General features: G+C 41.9%; 2 protein-coding genes across 3 annotated transcripts in view; both read right to left on the reverse strand.

Moving 5' to 3' along the window:
* Positions 1 to 13736: 13736 nt before the first annotated feature.
* six6a (SIX homeobox 6a) lies at positions 13737 to 22949 on the reverse strand. Of its 2 annotated transcripts, XR_005609307.1 has the most exons (3): positions 22663 to 22949; positions 17387 to 17519; positions 14405 to 14493 (listed from the first exon to the last, which is right to left on the reverse strand). XR_005609307.1 is itself a non-coding variant. In XM_031758363.2 (2 exons), the coding sequence occupies exons 1-2, from the start codon at positions 16072 to 16074 to the stop codon at positions 14328 to 14330; spliced, it is 738 nt and encodes a 245-aa protein (XP_031614223.1). In that variant the 5' UTR covers positions 16075 to 16456; the 3' UTR covers positions 13737 to 14327. The 2 variants fall into 2 exon arrangements, 1 of the variants encoding a protein (XP_031614223.1); XM_031758363.2 differs by lacking the exons at positions 17387 to 17519; positions 22663 to 22949 and adding an exon at positions 15503 to 16456 and having other exon boundaries at positions 13737 to 14493.
* The window catches only part of ppm1aa (protein phosphatase, Mg2+/Mn2+ dependent, 1Aa), a 43476-nt gene continuing 36182 nt past the window's right edge, over positions 17450 to 24743 (reverse strand). The window contains exon 6 of the mRNA XM_039603030.1: positions 17450 to 17519. Within this exon, the coding sequence (XP_039458964.1) occupies positions 17481 to 17519 (39 nt within the window). The 3' untranslated portion in view covers positions 17450 to 17480. The remainder of the gene's footprint in view (positions 17520 to 24743) is intronic.

Here is a 24743-nt window from a genome sequence, read left to right on the forward strand (position 1 = left end):
GGAAAACTGGGCTTGAAGCTTTTCTCTGTAACATTAAATATTTATGACTGAGCGGGAAAATATTAAGTCTTTATACAGAAATTTGTGTTAAAAGACATTAAATGTAGTTCACAAGAACAGTGAGAATGCAAGTAGTAATTTTTTCTTAATGCGGAGAAAACGATTCCTTATATAAATATATAAGAAGTGTTTACAATGCAGTTTTAATTTGTAATCTCATTAAGAAAGGCTTTTATTTTGGCATTGTAGCCTCTTGTAGCAAAGAGACGATTAGATTTATTGAAAACAAGTTCTGGCAGTAGTTTCAACTGTATCTAGTAATAATGTAAAATCTGCATTTATTATTACAGTACACAACCATAAGTCTCTCACAGGATTGCCTGTGTTTACCATGCAGCAGAGGTCAGCAGAGAGCAGAGGTCCTCCGCATCACGTATATTTCTGCCCGCAGCACGTGACCTTCACTCTTGGCACACAGAGTGGCTAAATATTCACAAATTAACAAACAGGTGATCACAAAGCCAGCAAAGAGACTCCTCATACCTGTTAATCTAATGACAACATGTCCGGCAGAGGACAGACACAGCAAGGATTACACAGGCTCTGTGCCACATGACAGAGAGAGGCTATCAGAGTCACCTTCAGGATGTGCAAGAGACTAAAATCGATGCGGCACGGAAACTCTGACAGCGCTTTTAATCACGCTCGAATCCCTCGCTTCCGAATCAGGACGGACAAAGTCTGCGATCATAAATCAGCGTGCTGTATCAGCCCGGTGTTTGCTCTCATCGGCCGGTGTAACAAGTGCAAGTGGAGGGCGTGCTCCGGCCTATAGACTGGATGACAAAAGCTGGAGGTAACGTCAGCCTCGAGCAGCCCAGTGCCAGTAACAACAGCTGCTGATGGCAAACAGAGTCCGAGTCATCAAAAGGGTATTTCATTTGTCATAGGCATAAGTGGCAGTGGCTCTAAATCAACAGCAGGAAGGGCCCTGACGTGTGCAAATAAACACGGAGAGTGGCCCACATGAGCCTGCCTCAGCTGGGTTAATGTTTTCTCTGGCATCCGAGTCAGCGAGCTCCTTGTATAAGGAGAAAATCCAAAGCCGGGAAACTTTTGGTTGAGCCGCCTCTGCACGGTCTGGTGCCTGCAGGTACGGGAGAGAGCCGGGTGTGAGACCGTCCCAGGTATCTATAACCGCATAGGCTGTATGAGGGGTGTGTGTCAGAGGAGGGGAGAGGCGCGGGGAGGGGAGGGAGGGGTGGTGGGGGTTAGGCGGGTGATGAGGGACAAAAGGATCTTTTCAGGTCTGCCTCAGAGGGGCGGAGGTGGTGGTGGTGTGGAAGGTGGGGGGAGGTAGAGAGATTTTCTTACCAATGATGCATGGATCTGACAATGTTCCTGCCCGGCCGAAGCCAGAGGCAGATACAGGCTGTGTGTGTGTGTGTGTGTGTGTGTGTGTGTGTGTGTGTGTGTGTGTGTGTGTGTGTGTGTGTGTGTGTGTGTGTGTGTGTGTGTGTGTGTGTTTCTGAGAAAATAAAACTGACTAAAGCAAAACTCACGCTGTATGCAGACAGCGAGGGGTCTGCTGTATTTCCAGAACACTACCCTGCCAGAAAAAAATGTTAATTATCTTGATGTAAGGGGCTGCGAGCCAAAGACAGCTTCCACTCACAAGAGTAGGAAGCCGCTCAGGAAGCTTCTATGTGACAGAGCTGAAAGAAATATTTATCTCTTTCTTCCCAGTCGTGTGAGTGATGCATGACCCAGGGCTCAGACGCGAGGAGGAGGAGGATCTGCAGACGATCCTGTACTATTAGGGTGTTAAATAGCATGTTGTGTGTCAAATGAAGGACAGCATCATATACATTACCCGATGAACAGAGGGGGGAAATTCTCTAATGTGTTAAAGGGAGAGGAAAAAAAGGAGAAGACAAGACAAGACGTGCATTTATGAAAAAAGGATTTGTATTTTTTTTATAATTTGACCAGAAGGCAGAGGCTCGTATAACTTCTCCCCTTCCTGAGACAAAACCCAGCTCTGGTTGCTCAGAATCAGATATCTGTATTTTTGGAGCTCGGGGAGAAAGGTGATAGTCGCATTAGCCTCGTACTTTTGATCAGAAAAGTGACTTCAGTCTGGAGTGTTTTTGGTCCACTCCTGTGAGCACTTACTGGATTCGTTAATGTAATTTTCAGAGCTTAAAAAGGGCTGATGGAAGGTATGGATGTTTTGTGAAGGAAAGAGAAAGAATAAAAATGAGGGAAGAGCACGTTTCAGTAGGGGGAAGTTGTAAACAAAGATCCTTCTTAAGTAACGTGTGATTGCTTTCTTGCTGGACGGTGAAAGTTCAGTTGAAATCTACAAATGTAAAGGTTGCTGTCTTTTTATACACAGTGTCCATTAAAACCACCTTATCCAATAATTTACATGAATATCTTGATGATGTCTGCCCTCTCTTCTCTGTTTTAAACCTTTTGGCTAATATCTGAAAAGTCATTTTCCTAAAGAGCTGCGTGCTGTTAATTACCAGCCAGCACTATTCAAACAGCCACAATAGGCCATACATTAATTTTTGGCAGTCAGCTTTTTGTGTGTGCAGGATGAGTCAAAACACACTATAATACCCACCGTTCATCATAATGAAGGAACATGCAAACCACAGTGACGCTCACTTGTTAGTAAGATCAGTTCACTGATGCTTCCACTGCTTTTTTATGTATAGACAAAATGAAAATGTTAATTTACACGTCCTCATTTTTACAGCAGAGGTTTCTAAGCAGTAGCAGCAGTATAACTCTTCGCCATGAGCACTTTATTCAAACAGAATTTTTTTTTTTTTTTAAATGATTCTTGGATGTCTGAAGGAGGCTGGCACATTTTTTGTGTATTTTGAGAATCCAGCATATCAGTGAAATTGACTTGAGAACGTTTCTTATCTACATGTCTAAGTTTGTAAACAAATCCTGTGACAAAACATTAAGTTATTAAATTTGGTCTGTGAGTCTAAATCCAGCAGTTTATTCATCTGAGTGAATCCCTACAAAGGCATGCGAGGAGATGCATGGGGAAATTAACCACCCGCTACCTGAGCTCTTCTTTGGGATTCATTTTTAGTTTCTCCTAGCTTTGGGGTTAACTGGACCTGATAAGTATAAAAATTAAGCATAATATTCTAACAGAAAGTATTTTTTTGTATTTTACACCATAACACAATAAAGTCATAATTGTTTAACTGGTATTAAACAAGTTAATTAAGTATTAAAAACTTTATGCCATGTAGCTTTATGTGTGTAGCCACACACTGGATAAGTGATCAGTATATGTGTAGAGCTAAAAGCAATGAAAACCGTTTCAGTGGCACCAGAAAAAAGGTCAAATATGGGGGGATCTGTGGGGAGATTTGGAATCTTGAGAAAAATATCACGGATACTAAGCTGAAACATCATTTCTCCAAATGACCGTATGAATGAAATGTTTTCCAAACCTTTAAAACACAAGTTCGGAAATCGTCAGGTAGGTGAGATGCTGGAGATCGCTTGCTCCCAGAGCAACAAATATTGTGAAAATGCTGAAAAGCAGTAGAAGACAGACTAACACATTGCTCTTTCTTGTCTATTTGATGATTTGTTAACCAAACCAAAAAGTACATTTACTGACTCCAACAACCACGTGTTACAAATATACCTAAAAGCAGCTCAGTTAATGTTACACCCTCAGGCATTGAGAGACACTAGCATCTGTCTCTGTGGTTCAAAACATAAATCAGCCTTCATGGCATCTCTGAAGGTGCCAGACATAACTAGAGGCATAATGACTGGGATCACTGTTTTTTCACAGGATTTATTTCGCAATAATAATCCTGCTAGTGACTGTTATCACTCTGCCGTGTGTTCTTCTGCTTTTATGCCCAGCCAAGACTGGTCCACAGGTCTCAAAGACACATCTCTGCTTCAGGCTCAAGAGGTTTTTAGGGAGGGGCAGGGGTGGCAGACACAACAAGAGGAAGTGGTATGGGATATGGGATAATGAAATCTACCTCATGCTCCCAAGAGGCATCGCCTCACCTATCCTGGGGCTCACAAATAGCTCAAGTAACCAGTCGCCGCAACTCCACACACATGATCCACACACCCACTGTGCCCAAACCACACTGCAGCTACCCTCCACCAGGACCCTGCAGCTATATGCAGTTTGTACTTTATTTGTTTGCTGAAGCTGGAGTGACAGCAGCCTGAATCTGAGCTGCCATCTTGCTCCCCCTCGCTCTTCATCTTCATACTGGAGAGTGGGATAAAATACCCTTCTTGGTTCCACACAGAAGGGGAAAAAAAGAAGAAGAAAAAAAAGAAAAAGAAAAGAAAAACATTCAGGAAATGAAAGTTGTAACACGATCCTCTGTGTGCCAAACGTCTCCCTGAGCAGGGACAAAAGGCCCAGAGAAAAGCTGCTGGGACTGTTTTAGCCTGCAGATGACAGAGGAAGAGGGAGGGTGTCTCAGGGAAACATGGATGGATAAAGACAGAAAAACAGACAACGTAATATTTAGATTAGCGAGGAATTAAAAATCAGGAGGATGTAGGGGGAATGAATTCAAATTACTACAAGAAGAAGACGAAGAAGAGGATTTGAGGAAAGGGAGCTGACGTGATGAACTCCTCCGTGCAGAAAGTGGTGTGCTCCTGCAGCCCACTGCGCACAGAGTCCCACATCCCACAGATATGCAAGCACCAAGCAAAATAAACTTCCCATTCCGGCCCTGCAGTATGTTTTCTAGTGGGCCTCTCCTGAGAGAAAGTCTTTATGACTCCCCTTTTGGTGCTTATAGTCCAAAAGAGTGAGTCTGCACAAGGGGCAAAGGGAAAACTGAAGATGTTTGATGTTCAACAACAAAGTGGGGGAAAACAAATTTGGATATTCGTGTAGTCAGAGGTGGAAAACAGGCTGTTTCATTCTGCACTTTCTTCTAGCTCGCCACTGATGTGCCAGGGCTGATCACCGGGACACCCTGGCAGCAGGGGGAGGAGAAATGCCCCACTGGTCTTCTCACTGCTGACTGGTGCATTTGCAGCATGGTGTCAGCGGCCGGTGGTAATTACCGGGCTCTCTTTGAGTTACCGCTACACCAGTGTGCCACCGGCTTTGGTATGCCAGCTAAGCTCTGTTATTAGGCTCAGAGCTGCCACTGGACAGTAGGCACTACTTCAGCAGACACACACACATGCACACACCCACACACACACAGTCTGTCTATGTATCTCTTCTGTCTGCATAAATGAGAGATTGTTTTACTACCTCCAAAGTACAGGCTGGAGTGCTAGATTAGTAGGATCTTTGTCACATGTGGGGAATATGTTTGGTTTATGCGGCAGCTAAATTATGCACAGAAGAGTTGTCATCGCACATCCAACAGAATCAGTGAAGTGTCTAATTTAAGGCCCCGTTTGCTAGAAACATTTCACCCTTAAAAAATCCCTCTCATCATCCCTCTGATGCCTGCTGTAGAAGCAGAAGTTACACATCATTTAGTAAAACAACTAAACTTTTCCCAAAGCTTCAAAAGCTGCATCAGTTGTTGATGATTTCAGCTAGATTTTTGTGCGATAAGCTTCGAGAAGCCTCTTATGAAAACTGGATAAAATGTCCTCAAAATATGAGCTGCTTTGACTATATTCCACATGAGTTAATTCCTTTATAAATAAGAAGGTTTTACAACAGCAGAATGCCAAATGATTTTAAATAAGTGATGCTTAAAGAAGCACTAACTGATTGGTGCTCTGTTAAGCAGTATTAGTAAAGTGGAAGTGTAAAAGTTAAAGACGAGCTGGTAATTGGGCAGATATTTTAGTGTGGCGTCAATCAGAGGTGGACGATGCACACGTTCACAGCAACACTAGAATCCAGGAAGCAAAGTTCTCCTACAGCCAACTTTTCACTACATTTTCACCAGTCTAAAATTAGCCCCACACAAAGGACAACCTTCCACTTTCTTTGAGCTTTGAGGAGATGCAAGACTCCCTGCTTCATTCTCTGCCTCTCAGAGTTTGGCAGGTTTATAACTACGACCCAAGAGCACGGCTGAGAAAGGCCCAAGGTGCTGAACTTAAACTTGGCGACAGCTGCAGAAACTGGAGAGCAGATAGTTTAAATATAGACCCTTTAAAATCCCAACTGGTGCCCTCACTCTGTGTGCCTCAACATTTTCTTACACATGTACATTCACACCCTCCACTCAGCAATGCTGTACACTCATTTACACTTCAGGCCAAAACCTGAAGCTACACTTTGTCTCTTTGTTTGTTTGTTTGCATAAAGGAGGAGATTAAAAAGATCTTTGGTGTCCTTGATATGGTTTATTCTCTATGTCAGAAGAGGGGCACGAGAGCAGGCTTTAAACATGATAATATTTAAAGTAAAAACATGGTAACACTTACCCTGCAAACACACTGTATAGTCTGTGTTATCTCGGGCTGACGAGTGGAACTGTTTACTTTCTCTTCTTTGAAATAAAAGCAATCGTCAACTTTTTTCTCTTTGAGGCCTTTTATTGTACATGCTTTAATGTGTACTGCAGTTAAACAGAACAGATGTCTGCAAAGCCTAGTTTTGATGCGCATGCGCTGTTTCCTCTCCATTATGGTTTATATGCACCATCTTGTGGCCGCAGGGAAATGCTGCAAACAGTCTGCATATTACACACACCCACTAATGGTGACTTGATGCTTTTTTGTTTTGTTTTTTGACTAAACTATTGTGAGTCAGCTTGTCCTTTGGTATTTACTTTGAGTTTTTTATTTATTCATCTATTTTTTTTTATTTTTTTTTTATTTTTTTTATTTAGCTGAAAGTGACTAAATTCGTTCAACCCGGCAAACATACAGTTACAAAAGCAGGCGATTTTATGAGGTTTGGATAAGTATTTTTCTTTTTCTTAACCGAGTGCATTTAAAATTCGAGGGGTTATTTTGTTTGTTTGTTTGTGTCTTATAAAAATAAAAGCGATATATCAATATAGCCAAGACAAAAATATCAAAAAATAAAAAGTGAGAGGTAAAAGGTTTTATAGTAATTATCTGGTTTAATCTGACAGGCCATTTGTGACTTTTTTTAAGAGTCACACATGAACTTGTGTTTAAACATTGAAGCATGAGCCGCAGAACAGAACTGTAAAATAGAGATGTCATTCTTTGGTCGCTGTCGCCATCTGGTGGCCATAAACTGAACTTCTCTGACCAACTGACCAATTTGAAATCCATCTTTCCTTGAAAGTTGAAGTGAAGGTTAAAAACAGCCATGTACCAGAGGTCTAGCACTCAGTCTAAGTATATTAAGTACAGGCAGATGTAATGTTGAGGGCCACTGATTATGTACTTGGCTTATAATAGATCCTACGCTTCTTTTTGTTACTCGGCTGCATAATAGCAGAAGACCAAACATTAGCCCATGTTGTGTAATGAGTCATTATAGCTGAATCCTGTTATCACCTGTATGTGAACAAGAATTATTTTCCAAATTGGAAAACTGGGCTTTATACCCCCCCACTCTCATCAGTGCTACAGGCCACCTCAGTGTGAACTATATATATTTAAGTAGGATAGTTATAATTAGAGCTATTTGTGTTTATTAGGGCTATTTTGTTATATTTTGTAACTCTTTCTCTATTGTATTTTTTAAGTTAGTTTAGTTATTTACTGTACTTACTGTCTTGGAGCATCTGTGGCCACATTATTGGCTTTGGGTAATAACTGAGTATTTTTATTGGGTTCACTTTTTTCTGCTTTCAATGGGGGCATGTTTGGTTTTTTGCCCTGGGGCTACTTACTGAGTCAATCATTACTGAGTCATTTAAGACTGATTTTTTGTATAAAGTGATTTTATTTACAGTCTTTAAGGTCGGCTTAACTAACCGAACAAAAAACAACATTTGAAGAAATATTTGAATCCCTACACCACGAGTAGGCAATTAATTCCCCCCAAGGGACCACATGAGAAATTGGGACTGCTGTGGAGGGCTGGACCAAAATGGCCTTTAAAGAGATTAAATTAATATTCAGCAGATTTGAGTTTAGCTTATTGGTGGGTCCCTCCATAACAGTCCCAGTTTCTCATGTTGCCCTTTGGGGGAATTCATTGTCCACCCCTGCTCTACAGTGTCACCAGAGTGATGGACTCTTCTTGGCTCTTTAAACGCTGCCCAGCCTCTCTCAGAGCCACAGCCACATGCTTGAAGGCCGTCTGACCTCCACCCACAAACAGCAGCTCCATCTCCAGGTGGGTAAGCATAGCGATGGGATAGACGGCGTGTTTTCTGCTCATGCAGTCATCTTATTTCTATTCCCAGCATCTCCGAAAACAAAAACCACTTATAATAACCGGGCCGATATCGGTCTCCAAAGTGAGCAGCGACGTTTGAGATTGGCTGATTGATCCAAGCGCGCCTCGGAGGCTGAACAGATGATTAGAAGCAGAAACGAAACGTGGCCAATCAATGTGTGTTAAACTTACAGCTCTGAAACCTACAACCTGCAAAGAACGGCTGATCAATGAGTGCTCGACCTATACAGAAGGTCCTTAAAACAGGTGCAGTTATGATGCTACTGTGTGGTGGATTTGGAGACTTTTTCTGAGTTCCGAGGCTATTACAGACACACTGCGTTCGATCCGAAGAACTAATTTACCGAGAATCACTGGAAATGAGTCCAAATAAGACCTTTGTTTCAAACTTACTATAAATGTGTGTCTTTACAGCAGCTGCAGCCCATAAGAGGGTACAGTCTGCATGTAAAGTTTTTGTAGCGTTGTCTGAAGCTTTTTTGAAAGGATTTTCTTTTCCGCGGATGTGAATAATGATATCATCCCCCAGCAATATCATCTGTATCAAAGAGCTGGATAATTACAGAACGAATGATTGATGAGGTGGTTGGAGAGTGTGCTGCAGGTGCAGAGCCTCGTCTCTGTCCGTGGTGCTGAAAGTCTCCTGCAGCACTTCCCTTTCGATTCGGAGGCTGAGCACATCCATTCACAGGAAATCAGCACTTATCATTTAAATCTGATTGAGTATATTTGACTTTAAATTGGTATTTGCAGAGATAAATATGCGTTAGGTCAACAACGGGCTTTAAAATCTAATCAGAACACCTTCTACTGAAGACACTGGTGCCCTCCTCAGTAGTATTGTGGATCTCTTGACACCTGCAATAACAAATGTGATGCTCTTTAATATTATTTGGCTATCAGCTGCAAATGTGATCGCTCGGAACGATTTAAAATTAAGAAAACAAGACTGGATGAAAAGATCTGGCATTTCTTCCGTTTAGATTGCGTGAAGAAAAGATTGATACCTGCACGGACACATGGTTAAGAAAAAAACCCATAATCATCATATAAAGCATGTATGTACTTCCCTTTGTGTTTTCAGATCCTGTTTTCATTCAGGATTACTTGACGCAATTGGAATATGCTTTAAAGCAGTGAATCTGCATTCTTTTCAATATTTGGGAATGTATTTATTTATTACGTTTTATGTAAGGAAATAAAATAAAAGGGGGGAAATAAACCCTGTAAGTTTAACCACCTTTTTGAAAGGAAAAAAGACAAAAAAACTAAAAAACTTAACTGGATTGAGTATTTTCATCCCCACCAGCGACACCTTTTTGCTGTAGTAAAACACCACCGCCAGGGGGCGTCACTGGCACGCACTTTTCCATTTTCAGTACCCTTTGACGACGATTGTGCTGTGAAGCCCCCACAGAGTGAAGCATCTCCACAGTGCGCAAACACATTGTTTGCCATTGTTTGAAAAGAAAACCTCTCAGATGGGAAAAAAAACACCTTAACAAGCAAACACAAATAAGTGGAAGTAGTTACATTTCCAAGGTTGGAAAGAACTTGGGGAAAGGAACGGCTTTAAATGAATTATTTGGATACAAATTCATGGCCTTTTACACAATGAGCCGACAGAAAAAAACACGCCCGCTTTCCTCAACCAAATAAACTATCTTTGATGGCGATTTTTTTTTTTTTTTTTTTTAAAGATCGTGCAGTGAAACCTTGTAAACAACAAGCAAGAGGAGTTTTTTGTTTTGTTTTTTTAAGTTGCTGTGGTGCGGTTTTTGATAGAAAAACGAAGAGGGCGGAGGACAAAAGCCCTGCTGAAAAGGGCACATTTCCCCTGCTGAGTGACCTCGACCAATTCAGGAGGTGTGCTCACAAGGAAAATATTCAGTTTGTGCCACAAGTCCATTATTATTATTATTATTATTATTATTATTATTATTATTATTATTATTATTATTTAGAAATAGTTAATTAATACCCTGCAGCACGCTTCGTGCATAGTGACCCCTTTTACACAGATATATACACTGGTAATATCAATGGGTCACAATTGTTATTTGTGTGTGTGTGTGTGTGTGTGTGTGTGTGTGTGTGTGTGTGTGTGTGTGTGTGTGTGTGTGTGAAGATATTGGAGATAGGCGGTGTGCCTATCTCCAAATTTGGTGATTCTAGAAAAAAAAAAAGATTGTGGTTAACGGAAGGGTGAAATGTTTTAACCAATTCTGGATCAAGTGGAAAATGGAGTCTAATAAAGACAACAGAAATAATTTTCTGAGCTGATGAAAGCTGACTTTTTTCCCTCGATGTTGCAAAATGATCAACTGATACACCCACAGCGGTAAAATGCAACGTATACACATAAACGAAGCGCAAATATTTCCGGACACTGCATACTTTTCATTCTCATGCTTTAAATAGCCGCTACTTTGCTTTTTATACTTTTTCTTAAGTACTGAAGTATTTTCATTGTTTGTTATCGGTACATTTACCTGAGTAAATGATCTATATACGTCACACAACACTACACGATAATTAATACATCTTTGGCGAAGCCTGCAGTGCAAATGAAACCAAGGAGCAGAACAGTCATTTTGCATCACGCAACCTGTATTGTATTAGATTGTACAGGTGTACCTATTAGTCGAGTTCGCTCATGGCGTAATAATCAGAATCTACGATGATGCTAAATGCAGCGGAATAAAAAGTACATTCACCGCCAAAACGAAGCAGAGAAGAAGGAAGATTACCTCAAAATTGTGCAGAATTTAAGTGGCCTACTTTTATTTCAATTGCTGGAAACTCCGGAGCTCCTCAGAGTGTAGAAATCAGCACACTCCATATTTATGGCAAATATTTTAATGCATCAGTGGAACAATGTGCTAAACTCCGAGGATCCAATCAATGCCTTACATTCACAGACAGCCTGTGGGTATTGCTTGGATGCAGCAGGTGTCCAGATGTACTCCAGCAAACTATCAGGATGTTTCTTTTTCTATCTAAGCCTACAGAGCTCTACCAGGAATATCACCTCTGCAGTCAGATCTCTCGCTTTAACTTTATTGTGTTATCAAGACGCTGAACGGGCTTTAATCAAACACCAGTTTCAGGGGATACTCCAGGTGAAAGACCCTCCGTGCAGATCCTCTCGCAGGTATTATATTTATTTTATCCCTTGATGGAAACATTAATTTGCATTTCGTATTGATCTGAGGGGGGGAATGTGGGCATGCATAATAAAACGTAAGATGATGGGTTTTCGGTCAGTGAAGGAGACAACATTTGGATCTCTCACAAATTTAAGGTGAAAAACTCAAAACTCCTTTTTCTGCGCCTGGAACGCACGTTTTTTGTGCGTTTTTGTTTTTTGTTAAGCGTTCCTGCCTCTTCCATCACAGTTTGGTACACCGTGAGATGAGACTGTTGAGCATCTTGCGTTTTATGCCTGAAGGAAAACACGAATGAAATTCTATTTATTAACCAAAGGAAACGTCCAGGACGCATTTACGTATATACATACAATTATAATAAGCAGGTTATAATGGGGATCCAATTCAATCACACACAGCTTTGATATGTAGTCCTGCTTATAGAGAAACAATGCTGCGCTCCAGAGAGTCTGCACGGAAGGACGCTGATAGATTCAATCACAGTAAACACACATAACCAAGGCTGCTGCCTGCCCTTCATCACATATCACACCCACAGCTCAAAGAGTCTCCGTGCCACTTATCCTTAACTTGTTAAAAATATTTTAAAGCTGAAGCACCGGGAAATGTTCTACTCTGACAAATACAAGTTTTCTAAGTTAAAAGACGTCACTTTGCTTCATTTAGCCTAAAAAACTTCGTTAAATTGCTTAATTCAGAACTTCATCACAGAATAATCACCGCACTGCGCCTATGTGCGGGATAGTCACAAATAAAGACAATAAAATGGTGATTACATCCTATTAATAGGCCAAGCCATGAGTTCACCCCGTAGAGAGCGAGTATACACACACACACACACACACACACACACACACACACACACACACACACACACACGCACTGGAGAAGTTGTGATTCTGCGCCCCAGACTCTCCTCACAGGAGTCTTTTCTTTGGATAGCGACCCGCGGTCGCTTCTCCTCACAAAACAGCGGCAGGACCCCTTTTGTCCGTGCTGGGACCCCAGACCCATCATTAGCACTGATTACCGCTGACCAGTTTGACAACCTTATTGACTGCGAGAAAGACTTTTTTCATGTAGTCCCCCCTTGTCCTTATTCTCAATAGAAACGGAAATATTTAGCTATTTTGTCCTCCTAGATTGAAAAAGAAGGAGCAAAAAAATAAATAAATAAATAAAAAGAAGCACCCTGAACCCCCATTTAGTACCCTTCACTTGTTCGCTCTCTCCAATTCTCCATACACGTTTGGCTTCTGTTTTGTTCAAGCTGAAAGGCTTTTGTGTGCTTCATAAGTTACAGTAGCCTAATTAATGGCAAATAGGAGGAAACCAGGTGGTTGCCCCATCAGCTGGAAAGGCTGACATTGTGATTTAGTCTGCATTTTCTCACTGTGCTCACATCCCGCTTCTGCTTGCAGGGCAACACAAAGGCAGCAGAGGCTGTGCAGATAAATAAAATAAAATAAAATAGTTAAAAAGCTTTTTTGTAGCTGAAGGGTTGCCGGATTTTTAAACATGAAATTAGGATTCAGTTACACACACACACACACACACACACACACACACACACACACACACACACACACACACACACACACACACACAACTTACAAACTATATAGCTGTTGTCCAAATAGATACAAGTCAAGATAACATGATGCACGTGTGCATCACCGTGTTAAATTCATCGTCGCTGTCTGTTTATGTTAATTACTAGACTGCTTTGCCTCATGTACGGTCTGATTCCCGATGTCTTGGGAAAATGGACACTTGCACGATTTAAGAAGCCTGTTCCTGCGCCGTCTGTGCAGCGTAAAGCCCAGGTCCACAATCTGTGCTGTGTTTTGATCTCCATGATCTCTCCCGCAGATCATCCGGGTTAGTGAGCCGGCCTTTCCGTGACCTCTCGCTGTCACCCTGCATTACAGGACGCAAAGCATGTCGGCCAATTAGGCCTCGCTCTGAAACGTGTCAAGGAGTCGGGAATCGAGGTATTAAAACGAATATCACTAGAACGTTTGTCTTAGCGAAAAAATCCAAGATTATTATATAACAGCATATAAATGTTTATATTTTTACAGCTTTATTCACTTTTTTCTCCTCTTACTCTCTCCACACGACAATCCAAGAAATAAGACTGAACTTTAAACTCTCTTGAATCAACAATTATTTTTATTAAGTTATCTTTACGTTTTTTTTCTTTTTACTGAAACACATGTTCACTAAAGCGCGCATGCTCAACAGGTTTACCTGTGTAGAAGGTAAGTATTAAAAACACCAAGCAAATGAATATGAAATTCGAAGAGACAGAGCAGATCGTTTTAAATAGGCAAATAAACATTATTTATAAAACTTTAAAGTAAAAATATCACAGTTCTTTTCAACATGAAATACCCACAGAGAACAGCAGGTTAGGCGCGTGTGGATGTCTTCATCCCTTTTTCCTTTTTTTTCCCTTTTACTTATTTTTTCTTCTTCTTTTTTTAACGTTTCATCTCGAAGCGTTGGCTTATTAGTCCGTGAAATGTGTTTCGTCCAAGTGTTAAGTTCAGTTATCCGCACGTGGGTAAAACGCAAACAAAAGTATAGGCCTAAAAGGATAAGGACGGGCAGTCCGCAGCAGATCACAGATCCCTTTATGTTTTGGCAGCCGTCAAATATCAGTTTGTGTGTGTATGTATGTGTATGTGTATGTGTATATGTGTGTGTGTATGTTCTTTTTTTTTTTTTTTTAACTCAACGCAGGCACTATGACTTGTTTATTGGATTGTCTTTCACTCGTATCCCCTTTTAATTCATTAACACCCTCGATCTGCCCGTCAGATGTCACATTCACTGTCGCTGGAGGTGATGGAGATGGCAGAGGCGGCTGCTTTGCTGGACAGACTGGCCTCAGGACTGGACGAGTTCCCCAGGCGGTCCACGGTGCCATCCTCGTCCGCCAGGGAGCGAACCGAGCCGCCGGACAGGACCTGCTGCTGGAGCCTGAGCAGAGGAAGGAGAGACGACATGACAATAAAAGCCCGTCTGCTTCGAGGATCATAAAAATTATTGTCTATAATTATATAATATATACAGAACACATATAATATATTGTCTACATTGATTATTAAAAATGGGAAAAAAAATTATTTGATTAAAAAATTTTAAATCCCAAAACAAACCAGAACCAAACATACCGAAGAAGAAAAATGGCTACTTTGGCCATTTTTCTTCTTTTACAAAATAAAACAAAAATATTAAATTAAATTAAATCTGTGAAATTTGACTTTTTTCTTGGTGAATTGATACATTTTACCACGTACCACAGGGAGACAGCAAATGTATTATTTGGATAACAGTTGGATATGGGACAATTTCAAATGTCATTCTCAGTAGTAAATGTGTAGCTTACACAAGGCTTTATGAAACATGACATTATGCAAGTCGACCTACCATCTAACAGGCAGATAGAGCCGGTGAAAATAGTTCTTTGAAAGCACAACGTGACATCAGTTAAACTGCATGTAAAAGCAATTAGATTTATGTTGTTTGTGTTATTATTACTGATAATAATAGTATCAGGAGTATACTGGAGTCACTGTTAATAAAATACCATTAATGTAGCTGCAGGGTCGACTTAATTTCTTAAATGAATATTACACTTAAAAAATACAAATGTTTATTCAGAGTCCAAACAATTCAGTGCTGACAGGAGAAAAACGGAGAAACCCGTTGCCATTTTTTGGTTGTGCCGGTTGGCCATTTTCTGCGATTCAACACAGACATTGAAAGCGGCGTTTATTACAAAAGAAGAAGAAAATCGGGATTACAGGATGATTCTGACTTTAATATGATTTGATGTCAGAGCTGATTGTCTCCAAACAGGCACGTATATTAAACTGAAAGCAGGCCAAATCACTTGATAGACAGGAATGGAGTGTGGGTATGTTTCGTTTCTGACGCGTTCGCGTAAATTAGGATTGTGGCGGTGACGGTTATGCACGGAGCTCACCTGTTCTTCGCGGCCGCCGCTCTGTCTCTTTGTCTGCGATTTTTGAACCAGTTTCCTACTTGTGTGGGTGTAAGTCCAGTAGCCTGTGCAAGCTCCCTCTTTTTGCTGGGATTTGGATAGGGATCCTGCAAATACCACTCTCTTAACAAGTGCCGGGTTCTCTCCTTGAAGCAGTGGGTTTTCTGCTCTCCATCCCAGATGGTTCTGGGCAGGGGAAACTTCTTCCGCACCCTGTATTTGTCCACCGGTCCCAGCGGGCGGCCCCGCAGCTTCTCAGCCTCCTGGTAGTGCGCTTCGAGCCACAGCGCCTGCAGCTTCGTATGCGACTCTTTGGTGAACTTGTGGTTCTCCAGGATATGGTAGAGTTCACGGAAATTGCCAGTGTGGAACGCGACGACAGCCCGGGCCCTGAGCACCGACTCATTTTTGTTGAGGACCTCGCAGGCCGCTGGCGCGACGGGCAGCGACCAGAGGAAGCGGCCCAGGCGCTCGACATCCCCGCTCTCTTCCAGAGTCTCGCAGACCCCGGCGACCTGCTGGGGGCTGAAATTCAAGATGGGCAACTGAAACATGGAGGCTTCTCCCGTGTTTCCCTCTCCCCCTCCTTTCTCCTCTCCTCTCTCCTCTCTCTCTCCCCTCCGCGCCGAGTCCTCCGCTTCTTCTTCCCGTGCGCCGAGGCAATCCAAGACAACCCAGAAAACAAGGCAATCCCAAAGTTATCGAACCAATCGTCTGACCAGCCGTGAAAAAATGCACACGCCAAAAACGCCACAGAGGAGGGACAATGCTGCGTGGGGGCCGGCTACCGCATCCTCTGGGCTTGGCAAACTTGGCAGGCAAAGGGCTGAAGGTGCAAGGGGAAAAATTAAAGCCACTGCGGCGGTGTAGTCTATTTTTCAAGGTAGGCTGGGATTGAATGTACGAAAGAATTAAAGCCCGAGCTGAGATGTATTTTTAAGGAGGGGGGAGAGAAAAAGACAGTCAAGCCCCCTCCGATGATTTCCTATTGGACTTGGCAGATTGGCTGCCCGGTTGCCATGGATGCACGTCAATCACTGTCAAGTTCAGCCAATCAGGCGGAAAGGAGCACTCAGCACCACCCTTTTCAAAAATAATATAAACATTTTGACCTTTTCTGCTTGGCGTCTTCAAACGTTTAGCTGCCTCTCCGTGCTCCCCTGCGCCTTTGTGCGCGGCGGGCGGTGTTAAAGGAAGAGTCCTATATATTGAAGTGCCCGAGCAGACAGACACGCTCAGTCTCCCTTTATGAAACAGGCTTTACGCAGCAAAATGACACATCCCCGCTGACTATAGGCTGCCCCGTCCTGCCCTGCCCTGAGGTAATAAATAAATAAATAAATAAATAACAACAGATAATATTAGATGGCGTGGAAGCTAAATTCGACACATCACATTTGTAGTTGTGTTTAGCATGGCCTGCTAGGCTGCCATGCTTTCTGTGATGTACCCTCCGTCATGATAAGCCGGCCCATCGTACGCCTGTAAGAATCTTATAAAGCGCTACTATAAGCGCCACTATACCATATTTTAAATGCTTGTTTTGCCTTTTAAAATATATATTTTTTGTCCTTTTGCACGTCTAATATAAAATTATGCCACAGTGCAAGTGCACAAATATAAATAAAGTGTGATTGTCGGTATTTATTAAAGCATTTCAACAGGACCTCAAATCTGCAGCCAACCTTGAACAGCTACAAAATCTTTATTAACAATAATCATAATAATATATTATCAGCTGTAGCTCTTTTATATAACCCGTGAACAAATGCTCCTTTTTTTTCCTTTTCTTTTTTTTTTTCCAAACGGAGGCTAAATGTTTGCTGTTGTTTACCAGTCGTTAGTGTGATGAGAGCCTTTAGGTACCTTTATTCAATTTTGTGTTGCTGTTGTTGTTTTTGTTGTTATTTCTTCCTCTCTCTCTTTTAATTTACAGTAGCCTCCATCGGCGCCAGCAGCATCAGCGCACACGCGTTTGCGTCCGTCGAGCTCGTGATAGCTGTAAAACAAAGCAGGGGGAGAAATATTTGTGTATATAGGATTATCATGGCCCCGCCAGGCTACTCGGTTTTAGTATCAGACACACTCCGTTTTGTGCACAGGCTGATTTAGTAAATAAGAGGGCGGATAGATAGCGCAGATGGTTTGAAGTGTCAGGTCAGATTATTTCATGGCTGGATACAGTAGTAAAGTTCATTCTGACGGAAAAGCCTGATATCATTTTCACAGATCCCCCCTCTCTCTCTCTTTCTCTCCCTCTCTCTCTCTGTCGTGCACGTGCGCGCACGCACCACACGCTCGATCCAAATCCCCTTCGGGAACTTTTTGCATGAATTATAGACTCTTGATGCGGGGTTATGAAATGCCTTCTGTACAGGAAGCTGTTCAGTCTTTGGCTGTTTCATTTTATATCAAATAATAATAATAATAATGAGCACAATCAGTTAATTTGTCAAAAATATGCACCACATTATCTTTCAAAAATTGTGCACGCAAGAGGAGCAACGTACAGACTGGGACTATTTAACTTGTATTTGTCCGGGGTCGCCACTCATTCACTCATACTGCAACACCAATGGCAGTAAATAAAGAATAAGACCGCCATCGGAAGAAGCAGTGGAAATAAATTGTGAGGGCGACTGACAAGGTGCTGGCCTGAAATATTTAGCTGCCTGTAAATATTTCAGTCCTGCAGGCTTCCCGACTCACCCTAAATTTACAAGGACTGCAATGCTTTCTCCAGGAAGCGTGCATCAATAAAAAATAAACCAGTTTTGGATCTCTTAAACGGAGGGCTGGAAATAACAATTGTAGCTCATGCTGTGTAAACAACACGTCTACCTTATAGGCATGTTTTTAAAGATTTATAATATTTTTTTTTTTAAAAGAAGAAGAAGTAAATTTTTTTTCATAGTGACATTCACTATGAGCAGGCCCATTGCGCTAATAAAAAGGCGTTTGTGCATATTTATCTCGTGTAAAAGCTCACAAATGTAACATTTCCTTTTATTTAGCCATCTGTTTCTGCTACTTCGTGAACCTGTGATTATACCTTATCCAACACGGCCACAGGTTGGCAATGCAATCCTAAATATCGGCTACTGAGCCGACGCGATTGACGCCCAAAGTGTAGAGCAATGCGTAAAGGCCTATGACACCATGTCAGAAGGATAGGCCTCCTGACACCAATATCTCCGCACATGCAGCCATAGGGACACAGTGGACGTCATTCAAACGCATCTGTTTTCTTTCTTTTGTCTGTTTGTTTCACCAATCCCAAAGGCTCTCTTCAGTCCTCAGTTACACACACACACGAACACACAAACTTCAGGCTATTTCAGCTTTCTATATATTAGAGTTGGCAAATGCCTCTTGTTAATGTGGTGCAAGCAAAGGCAGTTGTAGGTACGCGCTTTCAGACTGAATGGGTGTCAGACTTACGGCCCGCGGGTTATAACCGGCCGCCAAACGATTTAGTCTGGCCTATTGCATAGCTTTGTAAAGAGTGATAATTGCAGTTATTAAAAATTAATTGTTCTATAATAAAATGCACTGATATTCTTGCTGTGGCGATACCACCATTATTGCATATTGTGTGAATCAGTTTAAGCATTTCTATATGTGAATGTGCTGTTTAAACGTTTAAGTGAGATACTATTTGCAAAATATAAGAGTGTTGTAGCTTTTTTCTGTAAACGGCACTTGCAGTGACAGCAGACTGACTAAATGTGGACATATTGTTCAAACTGCACTGACTTTTCTGTTTTTTTCAGCTGTTCATCATCTGTCTGTGAAAGGATGCTTCATTAAAGGTGAACATTTTCACAGTGCAGTGTGAGCCTACTTCTTTTCACTAAAAGAAAAGGGGGTGGGTGGGTGGGTGGATGGTGGCAGTTTCAAGATGCTTTTTCCAAAAACAGTTATTATGCAATGGTTTTACATGTCAGGGCCACCTGAGATCAAATTGAGCTTTTTGTGGCCTATAAACTGAAATGAGTGTAAAAACTTGTTATTTTTGTACCTTCTCCCCATCTTCTTACTCAAATCCTCAAATGAGAGACTTGGTTTGAGAAGACTGAAAACAATGTGGTGAGTCAAGCAAATTAGAGTAGCACCTAGTAATAAAATTCAGCTGTGACCTAAAATGAATGACTACAAATTTAATTCAGAAAGTTGCAAATAAAACTTGTCCACTGAGACTTTTAACAGGGTTGACTGTTATCTTTTCAACCCGCACATTTTTATGAAATAAAATAAAAGCACAGTAACCGATTGGAAACCTTTATCATTCTGCACACACTAAAAAATACAACAGTAACCTACTGTAATGAAGAATAATGGAGGCTTTGTAGCACTTTATCCACAGTGGCTCATTATAAAGCTGCTGTGGCCGTAATTCCAAGAGATTCACTACATTAAAGAGTTTGAGAATATCACTGGCAAAGAGAAACAGCTTGATATATGCATGTTACTCGAGGTGGGTGGCAGCTCCATGACAAACAAGAGTATAAAGAGCACTGCAAGGTGGAGCGATGAATGAGGTGTTTACGATCAGAGATGAGTACATTTACTTTGTGTCATCACTTGCATGTAGCTGGGTCGTAGCTTGCCCTGGGCGGAGGGAGGGAAGGAGTGGGGAATAGTTAGATGCGAACAGGCTGGAAATGACCCAGATTCCCTGGGATCACTGGAGCAGACAAGACACTACAAGAGCCTGTCACCAAGAGCCATCCTGCCACTATCCCATACAGACCTACAGTACCTTTCTCTTTCCATCTGCTCATCATGTCCACAAGCCCACTGAGATGTAAGCAAGCATGTGCACAGGTACACCAAAAATGTTCGTGCCTGCTAAACAAAAAATGCCTGTCTGCATCTGAAATGCATAATATCACCTTTACTGTAAATATGCTCTGATTTGTCTTGCATAGAAACGACACATTTTAAATCACTTAAACAGCATCAGTTGAGAAACCAGAAGGCAGTGAGGGAAAACACTGCCACACAATGATAATGTATACAGCTAATTGCCCGGGCGGGAACCCACTTCTGCTTGGCAAAGATGAAGGATGCAAACATTAGTGTGTAGGTTCACAGGCTGCAGTGTTTAGCTGAGCTCTCTCTGCTCATGACAGACTGTTTTACCTTAGAGTCAGCTGTCCCAGCACAGGATTAACTTTCCAATTAAGATATCATGTCACCAACACAACCAATATACCCGAATGTATTGGGACTTAAAGCGACATCATTTCACTCATATGTTTGCCGTGCCTCCACAATGACAGGAGGGTTAAGCCAAAGCTCTCAGAGTTGTGTTTTCAAACCCGTTTGCCCCCGGGGCGGCACTAGCTCTTGACGCTGTGTTTAATCTCTGGATTTGTGGTAACAGAGAAGACTTCTTATCCACTGACCCATTGGCCCCGAGTGTATGTAATCCACTGCCTTTCAGTCACACAGCCCAGCTGAAATGAACAGAGGAGAGCCACAATGCTGCAGCAGCCAGTGTGGGAGGCTGTGTACACACACACACACACACACACACGGCCTCGTCTGTCGTGACACACATACAGCTCTCCCATGCTTTTGTTCCACAGGGCATCTACTACAGAGCTCAGCCATAATACTCTTATTATAACCAGTGCACATGACATTTGACCTTATACCCACTAATACTAGCATACTCTAGCTCACGCTATAGAATAAATATTCCACAATGCCACAAAGTCAGAGCGTAGACATGACAGCAGCAAGGAGTATTTGTGTGAGTGTTTCAATGCTACGTGAAAAGAGTCATTTTACCAACAAAACAGTTCATCATGTCACACAGAGGCCAAACAAAAGCCTTACACCTTGGTCCAATCGATTTTCTGTTGTGTAAATCTCTGCAGGATTACAAAAGGTTGTACCAACTGCCTGCGGCCTGTAGATGTAACTTTATTAAATCCCCCTATTGTCCTGCAGCATAAAATTGAGATCCCATTTACAAGGTTTTTCCAGAACCTTAATATTTCATTCCCACAGTCGGTCGGAAAATCTAAACGTTTTCCCCTTCCTCCCGTCACAAATGTAGGGGAAACACGATTTTTTTTGTCGCAAACAAACAATGCAGTGAGGTACAGTGAGAGCGAACCTCTAATCTTTGGCAGAAAGCCATCAGGAATACCTTGAAACCTACCCCCCACCCTCCTTTTTTTTCTCAAAAACACATTTGCGGAGCATGCTATAGAGTGCATGCAATTGTTACATCCATTCCACTCTTGAATGCAGTCAATTTCTGACTAGATAAAGGGCTAAATGAAACTAGGGAGAGCGCACGGTGCACACCGCACCGCTTTATATAACCCGCGTTTGTGAGTGTTTGTGTAAGAGGGAGAGTAATAGAGGGCAGAAATTGCAAATGAACAAATGCATGCGTCGCCTATAGCACTCACACAACTAAATCATTGTGTGTTTGAGGCAGCAGCTAAAATGCCAACCTGGTAATTATGAGCAGTAAAGCCTGCGTGTACACGCGCTTAAGAACAACATGCATGAAACCGAACACAGCAGTAAGTGACTTTCCATACACAAAGCATGCATTAAACTGGCATCCAGTGGTTTGCTTTCAATCACTCCCTTGTTTTCTGACACACTGAACTGCAGCCATCAAGTGTAACAGTGAATGAAAGTAAACCGGCCAAAGTGTAGTGTTTTCTAAGGTCCAAGGGGCACCACAAGGGTCCAGTCGTCAAACCTGAGTACTGTATGAGAAGATATTTATCAAATGAAAAAGCCTTTTCACTGAATGTACTGCACTGATGTAGCTACAGACAAACCGTCAAGACAGGTGGGTTGGCTGAAAGCTTGGTCTTTAGACTTTCCTCTGCAGCCACCCACACACTCTTTCTCCCTTTATCTATTTTATTCAATAACAAACTTTACAATACTCCAGGCTTGGAACAGGAAAAAAAAAGAGCACTCTGTTTTTACATCTCAATGATCACAAATTAGCCTATTATTTAATACTATTATGAGGGCGTTATATTCTAACTGAGACTGTAGAACCATTATTCAGAGCATTATATGAGGGACATTTCTGTAAAAAAACAAGCTTCTAAAAATAGTTTTCGAATTATTTTTGTCTCTAAAGGCATCCAACAAACCTCCTTCTTGGTTCCTGTTGTCTGATAAGGGTCCCCAAGGGTCCTCTCGCTCCTTTCTTTGGTGGTGGGGATGGTGGTCACCCTCTCAAAAATAAATAAATAAATGAAATAGATAAAAAAACGCTGTCCATGTCATAGGATCTTGACGACACCCAGAGGTGACAGGAGTCAAAACTCATCACGCTCAGGAGGACCTCTGGCGCCAGGGAGCTACATGATGCGTGAGTCAGGGCAGAGGTCACAACGCCGCAGCCATGCCGCCTGGGCCTCACCTCCACTTCACATTGTCTAAGAGCCTCTGCTCCTCCAAGTCAAAATAGACAAACACACACACTGTCAATATACTTTGCTCTTTTGTCTGCACTATCACAGCTTTTTCAGAAGTGACCTTTACACATATCTCTTTAGGATGCGTGCGACTTAATGTGTTGTAGAAAATATGCTTTTATTAAAAATACCCGCTACAAACACATCATTCTTGTACAAACATGGCGTGCCGGATTGCCTTCATATATTTATTTGTTTGCCTTCTCATAATGACTACCTACACACATCCAGGCACTGAGAGAAAACTCGGGAGAATGAATCACACTGAGCTCCACGCAGTGGCTTCACCCTGAGGTTACAATTGCTTTGTAGTAAAGGGTACACTCGTCATCCTCCTTTACTACGATGATCAAAGAGACATCTTTAATTTGATTAGTTTATATAAAACAGAATTGTTTCTTTGACACAGTATTTATCAGTGCCAACCGCAGAAGAGCAGCAATCTGTGAAGCTTGCTTCAGAAAAAAGAGATTCAGCGTACAATGTGGCACAGTTGCACTCACGGTCTATTAGAAAGTGAGATGTTCTCATTGGCTAAGGTTATTATTTTCTAATCAATTCACAGTTTAAATGAAATATAAAATAATAGCAGCAATTATCAAACAGGCTGGTTTATTATAAAAATGATACATACTGCTTACAGATTTGAATGAAAGTGCATATTTTAAAGTTGGGATCTCCATTAAGCCTGCATTGGATCAAAACGTGGATGCAATAATCTGCCTTCTAAAGAGTCCAGGAGTTGTCTGCAGTACAAGAGGCAGTGACCAGGGATATCCTGGATTTCCAGACTCTTAATATCTGTCAGCTGTGCTTTATTGATGGCTTATGTCAAATGCCATTCTGACAGAGCTCATTAGGATGAAGGGGATCATCTAGGTAGAGGCAGGAGAAGGCAGGGCTGGCGAGCTGCCTGATCACTGTGTGCACAAAGCTCACCGCACTACCTAGAGGGTGATGCCTCTGACAGAAGTTAGCTGAAAGGGCTGCGTGTGTGTGTGTGTGTGTTAGTGAGTGAGAGATGCACAGAGGTGGGTGAGGGGGAGCAGTGGGGTGCAAAAAGAAAGTATATGTGTATGTGTTGATGTCATTGCCTGAGTTACCGGGTGTCACTGAGCAGGTCCCTGTTTGCTTGATGCCAGGCCTCCAAACATAACTGACAGGCTGAGAGTCATCTCGCTTTCGCCACTCACAAATACTCAAATATTTATCCATGCATAGCCCTCTCAGTGCACTGCGTGGCATCAGCAGTCTTGTGCTACAAGGACAAGGCCCTGTGGAGACTTCGGAGACCTTGAGAAGATGAGTCAAATGATTTCTTCACTGGTTCCCGCTCTTGTCCGCTCCACAGTAAATATAACAGCCTCAAACAGTCTTTAAAAAGGAGACTAAGATTACTTTTTATTTGCAGGTGAGCCGTCGCTCTTATTATGCTTCTCATATCAGAAAAAGCACGTTTTACACATCCCCATTCAGTGATTACTCTTTAATAGGCAGCAACCTGTGTCTAATATTACCCTAAACAGCTGAATCCATATTTGCTATGGCCAGCAGCATTGCTGATGAGCTCAGACTGTTATGTGACATCTTAATATAATGATTAAAAATGCATGTTTGGAGGCCAAGCAGAGGGGTGCTCTGGGTGCTCCTGCCAGGGAAGATTAAATCATATACTTAACAGGCATGCTGGGGATTCGGGTCAATGTAAATGAGCAAACTGTAAAACATAAAATTCAGCAGTGGATTTTCTAACA

The sequence above is a fragment of the Oreochromis aureus genome, linkage group 19 (assembly GCF_013358895.1).
Source record: "Oreochromis aureus strain Israel breed Guangdong linkage group 19, ZZ_aureus, whole genome shotgun sequence".
NCBI lineage: Eukaryota > Metazoa > Chordata > Actinopteri > Cichliformes > Cichlidae > Oreochromis > Oreochromis aureus.